The 13,411-nt window shown below is 38.5% G+C and overlaps 1 protein-coding gene across 3 annotated transcripts in view; it reads left to right on the forward strand.

Annotated features, from left to right (window-relative positions):
* LOC121298001 (plexin-A1-like) overlaps positions 1-13,411 on the forward strand; it is a 202,587-nt gene that overhangs the window by 122,981 nt on the left and 66,195 nt on the right. For all 3 annotated transcript variants that reach the window (XM_041224678.1, XM_041224676.1, XM_041224679.1), the window contains one exon: positions 2,362-2,476. In XM_041224678.1, coding sequence (XP_041080612.1) covers positions 2,362-2,476 — 115 coding nt within the window. The remainder of the gene's footprint in view (positions 1-2,361; positions 2,477-13,411) is intronic.

Below are 13,411 nucleotides of genomic sequence, written 5' to 3' on the forward strand. Positions count from 1 at the left end.
AAACTTCATGGAAACCCAGTTTAAGAAAACTGTACGATATCTTTAAGTCATGCAAGAGCAAATTGGAACACAGGCACAAACTTACTGCCTCTGGTATTTTAATATGAATTTGTTTATTTGGATTTGGAACGAGAATTTCTCAGTCTAAAATAAAACTACATGGAAACACACCAAAAATGAAAGTAGTACTACCAAAATAGAGTGAGAAAAAGGTGAGACTATTTTAGTTTTCCATGGAGACTTGCCTCACTGTAATCCATATAAACATAGGTCGTTTCTTCCTATTGATTTCTCTCCAATGTATTTTCCAAAGTACTGGTACCTTCACATGCATTGTTGGTATTTTATTAAAATAGTGTGTCAGCAGCGTTGGTGTCTTGTTAACTCGCGATAACATTTGTTGTGTTTGTGCTTTTCAGCATCGCTCTCATTCTTCCTAGGTGCTGCTTTGTCAGACATTTTGATCTGCGTCACCTTCGCGCTGCAGCACACCTTATAAAAGTGGCACGTGACTTGATCGCAGGTCAAGTCATATGATCAGGCAGTCCCTGCTCCTCCAACACAATACGACTTGGTTAAACAAACCATTCCGATCCATACAGTTCCAATCCATACAGTCACACGATACTTATTCATTTTTTTAGATATGTATATATATATATATATTTTTTTTTTTTTTTTTTTGAGGTCCCTCAAAATCTGAGGCCCTAGGCTGCAGCTCCTAAAGCCCCTGCATTAATCCAGCCCTGGCTGCATGTATTGAAAATGAAATACGTTTGTTATTGATTTTATCATAAAGACAATGACTCGAGTCAGATGGACAGATGGGGCCTTTTTTTGCGTGAGTCAAGTGTTTTGAGCAGAGAGTTGAATCGAGCCTTTGCTTGCACGGACTCGAGTCATGTCGAGTCATTTGATGGCAATGACTTGAGTCGAGTCATTGACTTGAGTCATTACAACTCAGCATTCAATATCACCCATTTACAGTGCCAGCTACAGTGAATTAATACAAGCGGTCCCCATAAAATCTCGTTCCCATTCGTGATGAACCTTGCTGTCTGAAGGTGTCATTTCACTGCAGGGAAAACTCGAGTGTTTGATCATCCCCTTCTTCCTACCTCTACGGTAGCTTTTTTCTTTTTCTTTGTGGCTTTGACACCTGCTGCCACTTAATATTGTTTCCCCCTAATTTGGTGCACCTGTTTGGCAAATGAACATGTACTCTGGCTATGCTGACAGGTCCAGTCAGTGGGCTTGAAATGAATCCTCAGTCACTTCCTTTGTACCTTGAGTGCTTTTATACAGTGAATATACATAGAAAAAAAAAATCTCTCTCTCTCTCTCTCTCTCTCTCTCTCTCTCTCTATATATATATATATATATATATATATATATATATATATATATATATATATATATATATATATATATATATATATATATATATTACCCTGTTGGGACAAGACAAATCCATGGTACTTTTTTTTTTTTTTTTTACTAATTCAAGACGATTAGGAGGGTATTGTGATTTTGCTCACACTTATTTTATTGCTAACACATTTAAATTTGCATACAGTCATGACTGTATTTCTCTAGTGCACCCTCTGATATATCAACTGTGTTTGCTTGTCAGACAAGGCAGCAAGAAAATAAAATGCACCTGGCATTGTCCTGCAGCTGCAGCTATTGTGCAGCTCTGTCAGGAGACTGCTGGAGCTGTAATCTTCCCTGTGGTTTTAGATTCTCTGGGCCTGAGACCCCTGCTCCCATTGTTTATGCTGCCTGCTGTAATTCTTATATTGAAGAGCAGTCATCGACAATCACTGAGCGACCGCTTCCCACATACACACAGGGCCAAAGGCTTTCAAATGATGTAGAACGAACTATAAACTCATAAATTAAATAGACTTTCCAGTCCCGATGTCTGCACACATGAACTGAATGCAAGTGGAGAGTTCATTAGATCCTTCCGTAGACACTGTCACTTGAATCTGAGTGCTAATAAATGACACATCTGTGTAGCAGAGCATTAGTCAAAAAAGTTAAAAGGAGTTGTTTGCTCATTCATTAGAGTTCATTAAAAAGTGTATTACCTGCTTGCTGTTTTTTTTAGCTGTGATAATGCAGCTTTTATGTATATTTTTTCCTAACCATGTTTTTGTTGCTTTTCTACCCCTGTTAATTAAGCCTCTTCAGAATGTTGTGTTTCAAAATCATAACAGGTTTGAGCAGCACAAGCTTTTTTTTTTGTGATCAATTGCTTATTGTCTTGATTTTTTTTATGCTTGTTTTCTTTCTTCCCCCTATTAATTATCAACCACTAGAGTCCTAACGTCTCCCTTATTGTTTAATATCTTTCAGTTGCCTATCTTGTGTTAATGGATCTTTCCCCTGCCACTGGTGCAAGTACCGTCACATGTGTACCCAGAATGCAGCAGACTGTTCATTCCAAGAGGGTCGTGTCAATGTGTCCGAGGTAAGGAACAGCAGTTCACTTGGTTACTTACCGTTTTCACTTTCTAGAAGGCACATAGACACACGTCATCCAATTATAAGGCATTGTTATCTTTTATCTTCTTACTTGAGCCCAGACTCCATCTATAAAGGCCCGCTTCTTGCTTCAGAGAACAAATTACAAGGATTAACATATCCAGTTACCCCAGCTTTTACTGTTGCAAATCTTCTCTTGAAATGCAGGAAATATTAACCGCTAGAAACTATTTAACATTCAGTAGCACTCGAAACGGGGGGCGGGGGAATCAAAGGTGAATATAAGCCTATATTTTTCAAACCTGTCCGCACTATCTTCATACCGTATATAACTTAACATGTGTGGGGAGTGCATTAATCACTGTTGCAGCAACTGCTTCTCAAAGGCACCGCTCTGCGAATCAATTATACATTTGTGTAGCACAGCTTGTTCTTTCCCTGTGCTGACTGCTGAGTTGGATGGCTGCATTCATTGATCTTTCTTATCCATAAAGTCGACCTCCAAGTGAATGTTTTCTCAGAAGAAATAATATAAAATCATATACGAATTCACTCTGCTTACTAGCTTATATAAAATGACTGTTCTGGCACAGCTGCTTACCGTGCTAATAAGCTGGAGTGCTGAACTTCTGTATGAATGGGTTGCTTTTTCTTGGCTCCCCCTACCTCCGCACATCAGGCTGGGATTAGAGGTCTTGAGTCTGATCATCTTCGGACCGGGGTAGGTTGCGACTCTCCCTGCTGTGTGGAGGTTAATGGATGCAAACCTTGAAACCGAGAGAGTACAAAATTATTGCAGAAGCTTTTGCAGTCATTGGCACAGATGGTACATGATCTAAAAGGGGAACCAGCCAGCACCCTAGACTTATCTTGACACATCCCAAGAGAGAACTTGTGGAAAGTGATGTAATAGAGGACCACAATACTCGGTATATCATCTTCCTCTAGCATCTTGACCAAAGCAATAGCTATATCCCTTTTGTTTAAGCATAAAAAGGCAGTTTTATGTACTCGCTTCCTGCTAGCCCGTCCTTCATTTATGTATTGTATATCTTAACCAATTAAAGCATATAAATCAAGTAGTGTTTGTGCACCTCAATTTCATATTTGTAAAAATGAATGGTACACCCACTTGTTAGTGCACCACAGTGGAAACCAAATTGTATTCTCTTTACACTTCCTGGGTTTCCTGCTGCATGGTTTAATTCACAGATATGCCATGCATTTAACAAATATGGAGCCTTTTTCATGTTTTATTTGAGACATTTTGTTTTATGTCTCTCTCAAGCTCAAAAAGCTAGCAGTTTGCCAAATCATTGTTTTCACAATAAAGTTAGAAAACTCTGTTTCAGTTCTGAAAAGCTAAGTACTGTAGAGTACAGGTGTTTGATTTGCAATTTCAGCTATTTTCCAGTAGGACCTGTGCCCATGTAATTCAATTCTTCTAGTCCAGGGCTTGTCAAACTCAGTGTCTGCTGGTTTTCATTCCAACTGAGCTGTCATTCACTTAACTAGACCCTTAATTGAATTGATAATTTGCTGAATTAGACTTTTTTACTTGTTTTCTGCTCTTAAAGAGTCCCAGATTTAAATTAGCTGTAACATTTTATAATTAACTTGAACTTATTTAAATCCTATAAATATAGAGAAAGAAAAGAAAAAAAAATCGGTCAGTCTGCCCCCATCCCCATCTCCACCGACTATCTAATTCTCCAACATTTGCATCAGACAATTTAGCACACAAACTCAATCTTCATTGGCAATATGGACTCAAACAGCTACAGTAGCAATAGACTTGTTAAAAATGTTCAGCCAAACAGCACCCGTACAGCAGCAATCCTAAATTTCCTCCAATAAAGCAGTTTCTTTTCAAATGTCCTAGTTGACTTTAAGGGATAAAGCAGATATGCCTGTTTTTCTTCTTTTGTTAGAGGGCTTTGCAGGGTGTCCTGGGAGAGATAGCAATATAAGGAGCGCTTTTAAAGAACGGCCACATCTAGACAAGATCTGGCCGGGAGGGAGGACTACAATATCATTCCTTAACATCATTTTTTTTTTTTTTTTTTTAACCTTGCAAGAATAGATAACAGATATATACAGTACATGCTCACAGCAGCAAAGATCTGTCAAAGCTGATGTTAAGGATCTGCTTTGTAGAGCTTTTGTAAATAATAAACCCCCCTGCCTATGAATAGCTGAAGATACCAATATAGATTAGATATTGGTTACTGCAGGAGATTAGTCAAGTGAACACTGGCATTTACTCTCCCATTTTGTTCAAAGCCATGAGGTCATTAACATCCTCTATTAAATCCTATATTACCATTTAATACAAAACAACTTGCCATTGAAATGGTGTGCATTTGTTATTGTCTCGAACAGTGAATGTGTGCTTGACATTTTTATCATTTGTTAAGATACAGGTAAAACAATATAAAAAGATACATAAAACCTTCAATAATTCTGCTGTTTATTTGCCTCTCACTGGGGAAACAACAATGGATTCTGGGACTGTTGCACTCAAATAGCTTGAAACTGTATCTGCCAGCTTCTGATTGGCATGGCTACTGTCTTCAGCCAAAACTTGATGGCATTTAAGCTTTGTGCTGTTTTTGTTTGGTTAAATCTATGCATGGCTAAGAGTTAATACACCCATCTTGTCAACCCTGTACTGTTTTGTCATTCCAAAGCTTTTTACTCTGGCCATTAAAAAAAACAAAAACAAAATACAAATGGCCTGCCTGTGTCATTAATCAGACACCCACTGTAATCCAGCTAATCTGTCATCAAGGGACCTGTGTTCTTCAAGTGCACCCTTTAGACGATGGCACGCAGAAAGCCAAAGTCATTTAAATCAGCTTATTGACAAAAGTACTGTAACATGTCAAAAAGATAATGCCTCATCACAAAAACATTTAATATAATATTGTCTTACATTCTTAAAATTATCCAGCCAACCGCGTGCACTCCAGACACCTCTGATTTATCTTTTGATCTTGCCATCTCTGGGACCTACCTGCCCAGCTGTTGGGTTTAGTTATTCCAAGCCCCCCTTTTTTTCCCAGACTTCTAACAGGGCAGCTGCTCAGCAATGACTGCCTTATTCCAGTACTATTAACTGATAAAAGACTGTATTGGTAGAAGAAAGCTAAAATATGAATTTTGTCCCAACAAACCCCAAAAAACAGTTTGATAATGTTTTTTTCAGACAGATTCGACTGGCAGTTTAATTCTACCAGAATTGGACAATGGTGTTGGCATTACCACACATTTTGATTCACATCAAAGTGACTACAGTGAGGATGTTCTCTTTCAGTTTGCCCGTGTTAAGCAGATAACACCCTTCAATATCCTCCTGAAGCTTTCATTGCTTGAACGAGATCAGAAGATTTGTTTCCTGTGATGATTGTTGGAATTGGTCTCGAGTCTAACCAGAAAAAAAATTACACCCACCCACATACACTCAGCTGCCATCATTTAATGTTTTCAATGTCGAATTAATAACCATTACAGATCTTTTTTTTTTTTTTTAAAGATAATAAAGCAACGAGCTCCAGATAAAAACAATCTTTTTTTTAATTTTTTTATTAATTAGACAATGGATCAAAATGACAAGAAAGTCAAAACCACAGCTATCTTCATTGCCTTCCCTCTGGTAATTAAACAAGAGCTGCAGACAGTATGGAGGGCTCTTTTAAATACATATTAATCTGTATATTAGACATGTGTCTTGCAGTTCTGCAGACAACCACATTTTCAGTTTTAACTGTCTGGCTCATGAGGCTGTAATTAATTTATTATTGATCTCATTAAAGACCTTTATTCAAGATGAAAAAGATTTTTAGCAACAGTTTATGATGACATTTGGCAAGCCGTGTGATATTATTTTTTTTTATGTTAAATTTTTTTTTTTTTTTTTTTTTTTTTTTAAGTAAGTATGCTGTAGGCTGTATTCCAGAGCTATTGTTAAAGAAAAGCACATTTGTTTTTACACACACTATGCTTCTAATCTTGAAGTATTGGATTCAACAGTATGAATGTGCTTTTACTTCCCTTTGGACAGCTGTATTTCTAGCTTATTGTAACTTTGTCAAAACCACACATCCACTTCAGTTTGACATTTCAGAAAGAAACATGTTGGGCTAGCTGTCCCAAGTAGGTGTTACAAGTTTTGATTGCTTACATTTCAAGCTGGCCCAAAATTCAACTGGCCAGTCTCCCTCCTTTTTTAAAAAAGAATGGAAGTGACGGCAGGACGGTTATTGAAAAGCACAGCAACATGATTTAGCATGCCACTCTGTATTTAAATCAAGTCTGCAATTCAGTTATTTCTGAAATGACTTCCCAATGAACATACTGCCAAAGGACTGCAGTTGTAGATAGGTGTCCTTCCTATGTTGGTGTTTCTAATTATGCAGGGAGGCCAAAACTATAGGAATACATATGGCAAGTTTGTATGAAATAAGAGGACATTCCAGCCACTGAGTGAGCCAAATACTTGATTTCTGTGTATAAACATGTGTTTGTGGATTTTTTAAATTAAATTAATTTTAAGCCCCAACCTGCGGAGGATAATTAATTAAAAAGCAACCACCAGCATTGCCTTTTAAAGGCTGACCTCTATGTTTATGTATGTGTATAAATATTCGTGCCCGTCTGCCCAGCCAGATGGACGTCTGTCTCCAATAACAAGAGCTCCTGTTCTGGATGAGAATGACAGATGATTTACAGCACAGTAAAGGGGGAGGGGGTTCTGTTTCACAGATGATCCCGAGCACAGTAAAGGGGGGTTCTGTTTCACAGACGAGCCACAGCACAGTAAAGGGGGGTTCTGTTTCACAGACGATCCACAGCACAGTAAAGGGGGGGTCTGTTTCACAGACGATCCACAGCACAGTAAAGGGGGGTTCTGTTTCACAGACGATCCACAGCACAGTAAAGGGGGGTTCTGTTTCACAGACGATCCACAGCACAGTAAAGGGGGGTTCTGTTTCACAGACGATCCACAGCACAGTAAAGGGGGGTTCTGTTTCACAGACGATCCACAGCACAGTAAAGGGGGGTTCTGTTTCACAGACGATCACAGTAAAGGGGGGTTCTGTTTCACAGACGATCCACAGCACAGTAAAGGGGGGTTCTGTTTCACAGACGATCCACAGCACAGTAAAGGGGGGTTCTGTTTCACAGACGATCCACAGCACAGTAAAGGGGGGTTCTGTTTCACAGACGATCCACAGCACAGTAAAGGGGGGTTCTGTTTCACAGACGATCCACAGCACAGTAAAGGGGGGTTCTGTTTCACAGACGATCCACAGCACAGTAAAGGGGGGTTCTGTTTCACAGACGATCCACAGCACAGTAAAGGGGGGTTCTGTTTCACAGACGATCCACAGCACAGTAAAGGGGGGTTCTGTTTCACAGACGATCCACAGCACAGTAAAGGGGGGTTCTGTTTCACAGACGATCCACAGCACAGTAAAGGGGGGTTCTGTTTCACAGACGATCCACAGCACAGTAAAGGGGGGTTCTGTTTCACAGACGATCCACAGTAAAGGGGGGTTCTGTTTCACAGACGAGCCACAGCACAGTAAAGGGGGGTTCTGTTTCACAGACGATCCACAGCACAGTAAAGGGGGGTTCTGTTTCACAGACGATCCACAGCACAGTAAAGGGGGGTTCTGACGATCCACAGCACAGTAAAGGGGGGTTCTGTTTCACAGACGATCCACAGCACAGTAAAGGGGGGTTCTGTTTCACAGACGATCCACAGCACAGTAAAGGGGGGTTCTGTTTCACAGACGATCCACAGCACAGTAAAGGGGGGGTTCTGTTTCACAGACGATCCACAGCACAGTAAAGGGGGGTTCTGTTTCACAGACGATCCACAGCACAGTAAAGGGGGGGTTCTGTTTCACAGACGATCCACAGCACAGTAAAGGGGGGTTCTGTTTCACAGACGATCCACAGCACAGTAAAGGGGGGGTTCTGTTTCACAGACGATCCACAGCCACAGCACAGTAAAGAGGGGGGGGGGGGGTTCTGTTTAACAGACGATTCACAGCACAGATTCACAGGAATGCATCATACTGTTTCATACTTTGAAACTTGTCTTTTCTGATATTCTTCAAATGGCACACTGATTTTAGGATTGTCTGAGACTGTGGCAGGCTGGCGAGTGGATAGAGGCCCAGAGACAGACTGCAGTTCAAAAAAATAACTATTTTATTATAAATAAACAAAAATAAAGTGCACAAGGGCAAAATAACAGATACTCAAACACAAATAAAGCAAAAACAAAACTCACAAAAATAAAGTTTCCAGGCTGGGCAATGCCTTCACTGGATTTAGAAAATTCAAAAACCACAAAACAAACACCAACCTGCTTCCTCAGCTCCCTTCTCCCAAATGAGAAGCTGAGGCCTCCTTTTATATCAGGTGGCTGGGCGCTGATTGATCGTTAATCAACCTAATCAACTAATCAACCCCAGCCACCTGAACATAATAAACCCAGGCAGGCAGGGGAAGTTAACCCCATCCCTGCCAATTTAAAAGGGCAGAGCTTTGCTCTGCCACAGAGACCTTGCCAAATTTGCCCAAATTTTACATCTAAGATATGTGATTGTAGTGAGACAACCCACAGCTTGAGTGCAGCCAAATGCCTTTGGTGATTTTTTTTATAAAATGGACTATGAAATATTATTGTGATGAGGCTTATGAGATGAGGAGCTGTGTGCTTGTACTACAACAATTCAGCCAACAATCAGGTATACTCTGTTTGTCCAGGACGGTTTTAAGGACACTTGTCTTTTATGATAAAATGTCCCACATAATTTAAATTGAGTCCTTCAGTGTTTGGTTTGATGTTGTTTAATAAGCTGTTTCTTTTTTATCAACCTTTGCTTTGTGAAAGTTGATTATTCAGCTGTTGCATGAAAGACTTGTTATTACCCTGTGTTATTTCTGGCAAAAATCCAATCCTATTATTATTATTATTATTATTATTATTATTATAAAAATGTTCTTAATTGTTAAAAATGAAGATAGTTATTTATATTGCCAGCTTATAGACTGGATGGGTTGATTATGTCCAAAAGGTGTTTTGTACAGAGTTGGTCAAGGCCAGGGAATCGGTAATTGATTTATTTTTATTTGTAACATTCTGCAATTGTCCATGTTTGTGACTCCTGGGAAGTTTCCAACACCAGGAACAAGCCATGATTTGCACCCACGCACGTGGTATACTTGTAACAATTAGTGACTGCTAAGTGTCTCAAGCTGTGTTTTTAGAGTGACATCTGCTTTGGAATTGGATCACCGTGTTTTATCTTACAAACTCCAGACTGCTAGATGCGAGATGATCTGAACTCTAAAATGTGATGAATTTGCCTGATACGGTGTGTGTTTTTTTTTTTTGTTTTTTTTTATTGCGAGGCGAGTTCTTTTCCATTTGAGCAGTGTTTAAATGACTTTATTATCAGTAAAAAGTAGAAATGTGATAATTCCAAAGATTTCTCATTCCTTGTGCCATTTGGCTTTAACTTCCCTTTTTTTTTTTTTTCTTTATTTTTTAAAGGGATGTGAACACAAGCACTTTACTGTACTGGCAGCTGTTACCTATTGGAATGCAAGAAGCAGATATTAATAAAGACTACACCTCCAGTTATCCAAACAAATAAGACATGTGGCCTGTCAAAGGCTGCAGTGCTCAAGCCACAGATAAATCATTAAATATTTGTTCATGTCTTGTTTTGTCTTTTACTTCTATATGAAAAAAATATATATAACATGTAAAACAAAATGACAAACTATACCTTTGTGAGTGCAGCTCAATATGGCTTTCCTAAATAAAATTTAACAAAAAATAATTGCACCAATGGATTATGTAATGTTTATACACCTTTTGGTATTGAGATTGGCATTTTCTATTTACAGTGGCCTGACCACCATCCTATTGAATGTATTTTAGCAGTGTATATTGTAAGATTTTTACGAACCCTAGTTCTGCACACGTGCACTGAGGCTTAGAAACCGCTCTTCCCAACCTGCCTCTTTCTTGCTTAGGATAACGAGAACAACCGGTAGATTCACCACCAAAGGGGGAAAACAATAAAAGACTTAATTGTGCTAAAAAAAGACTCGCTCAAGTTAATGCAAATTAAAGTTTGGTATTGTTCATTTCTCCTGGCTAGGTTCTACGCTGGGAATATATTTATGTATGTATTGATTTTTTTTTTTTTTTTCCTCCTGAGATACAAACAGTGTTTTTTTTTTGTTTGTTTTTTTTTAATTTATTTTTAATTTATTTTTAAAGTCAGCTTTGGTGAACGCATTGGGACCATTGCTGTTTTCATCACAGAGCCAATTTATTCTCTCATAATTCATGTTCGAAGCATTGTTCTGTATTTTGTTTAATCGGGGACATTCAGGCTGGTTGACGGCTATGGGTTTGATGTGTTTTTTCAGGATTTTATCAGTAGAGGTTAATAGGATACTAGAATGTGATCTTGATGAAAACACTGACTCTTTGTGAATAGAAATAATTACTAACCCTTCCATACTGAGAGCTAATATCTATCTATAATTATTATTTTTATTTTATTTTTTGGAAGGTAATATTAAAAACTATGTTGCTATTAGAAACAGCCTGTAATTCACAGCAAGGACGTGCTTTAACTGAGAATGATGCTAGTTGCTTCCATGTTGTCGGCCTTCTGGATACAGTTAAACAAGGAGGACTGATATCAATGTAATTTTTCCACCCTGACAAACTAAAATACAAATGTAAATATAAAACCTGGAATAATGCAGACTTATTGATTGAAAGATTTGTAGGAATTATGGCGCAGTTACTGGGATATATGCTTATAGAAACAAAGGCAGTTAAGTTTCAAGTGGTTCGAGAGACTGTGCGCTGATTCTGTCAGAAGCTGTTAATGTTGAAGTCTTCACTTTGACATCCATGCAGGTGTACAGTCCTCCTTTCAGGGATGTACTTCATTCTGGCGCACCTTTTGACCATGGGAAACAGCAGGTAGTGTCCCGATACGTACTGGCCTTTGACTTTAAGAATGACGGCCAGCCGAATTCTTGTCAGCTGCTGCCTTGGCTGGCTGCAATCATTAATTACGTTTGCTTGCCTTTCAAGGAGTGTGTGTGCATGGTTGGTGTGGATTCACTGAGAGCATTGTTATAATGCTTTGTTGCAGATTAGGTGTCTTTTTACTTATTGTTTTCCGTAGTTTATTCTCCTGCTGTGCATTCAGTCTTTGCTCATTCCCCCCTTAAAACCAGCTTACTCCACTCTGTGATATTTTTTTTACCCGACTTGCACAGACAGAATAATTTATTCACACCAAATTATTTTTTATACTGAATATTTGTGCCTGTACAACTGATATTAAAGCAGTTGGGGTATATACTATTACCTGATAACTGTTACCTTAATCTTATCTGTCACATTTCTAGGTGCTACAGACTCATCAATTTACAGATGTTAAGATTGTTACGATAGTAGTTAAGGTAGATAAGTGCCAGACTGATTTATAATGCATGTAGCAGCAATCAAATTAGCACTCCCTTGTCACAGTTCTGTGGCACCAGTGTTTTCTTGCTTGTTGCCACACTGCTGAGCTGCTGCTGTTCCATAGTTTGGTAAAATTATGATGAAGCAACAGAAAAGATTGTTCTTATGAAATGTTCGGTCATTGAAGCTTGGCCCCCTGCATTTCTCAGTCTGGTTTTTTGGTAAATAAGTAATGTCATAGTGACCCCCCCAACCTCCCCCTTGTGAAGCATAGCGGATTGTAACTAGAAGAGCAGCAATTCTGCATTCATGAACTTTATCTGTCTGTCCTGTCAATTTCTATGTTTTTGTTTCATTCACCATAAATTCTCTCCTCACTGTTTGATACTTCTTTCATTGCCACGTCCTGTATCAAGCTGTATTGGTTATCTGTACATCTATCAATCATTGTTCATCTGCCTAGCTGTCACATACATCACATTTTTACTTTTGTTCATCTGTTTCTTAGGAGAATATGAATCTATGCATTTTGCTTATCCCAAATCTATAATATATTATCAAACATAATGTTCTTTTAAAGCTATCCAACAATCATGCTCAGTTTTTCTCTAAATATAATCCATTGGGGTCTTCTAGTGCACTTTTTATTCCAGAAATCTTGTTAAGGATTTAGTTAATATTCCCCAAAGATTGTAACTGCAGCGACATGCCACCTTTTTTCCCCCTATGTGATGCAACTCTGTGTGTGTGTACATTGTCTAAGGTAGGTTTCATGTGATTAAGTGCCAGCTGTAAAGATAGGACTGTTTCATACAGTAAATAAGTATAATAATGCCTGCATTAGTACCTGAAGTTGTCACCTAGTACCAGTCAGTAAGCCATGGAACATATTTTCTCAAACAGAAGCACTTTGAGTAGCCCACTGTTTTAAGAAGCCTTAGTTGCTCAGTCCCTTTGGTGTCTGGTTCCTTTCAGCTTTCACTGTAAATATTTAATTCTAGGAAGGACATGTCTTTTCATTTATGAAGATTCCTTCAACATTTTGTACAACTCTTAAATTCATCTTTAATTTTGAATGAAAAAAGTATAATTCCTGCTATATACTTGTAAAACCCAGTACCTCATAAAAAGAGCTAGCGGGGGGAGAGAAACACTATTCAGTACAGCACATTTGTTTCAGATGTTGTTTGTGCATTGGTTTCCTTTGCAAGATATATTTTTCATTCAATCACATAAGTTATATTGTATATATGAATATAGACTTTTTTTTTTTTTTTTTTTTGCTGGAATAGTTTTCAAATATTTGTCCTAGGCCTCTTCCAATTATAGGGGGAGTAAAATACCCTGCTATATTATAGAATTGTGCACACCAAAAGATGAACTGTGTTCAATTTGGTG

Source organism: Polyodon spathula, chromosome 23 (assembly GCF_017654505.1).
Source record: "Polyodon spathula isolate WHYD16114869_AA chromosome 23, ASM1765450v1, whole genome shotgun sequence".
Lineage (NCBI taxonomy): Eukaryota > Metazoa > Chordata > Actinopteri > Acipenseriformes > Polyodontidae > Polyodon > Polyodon spathula.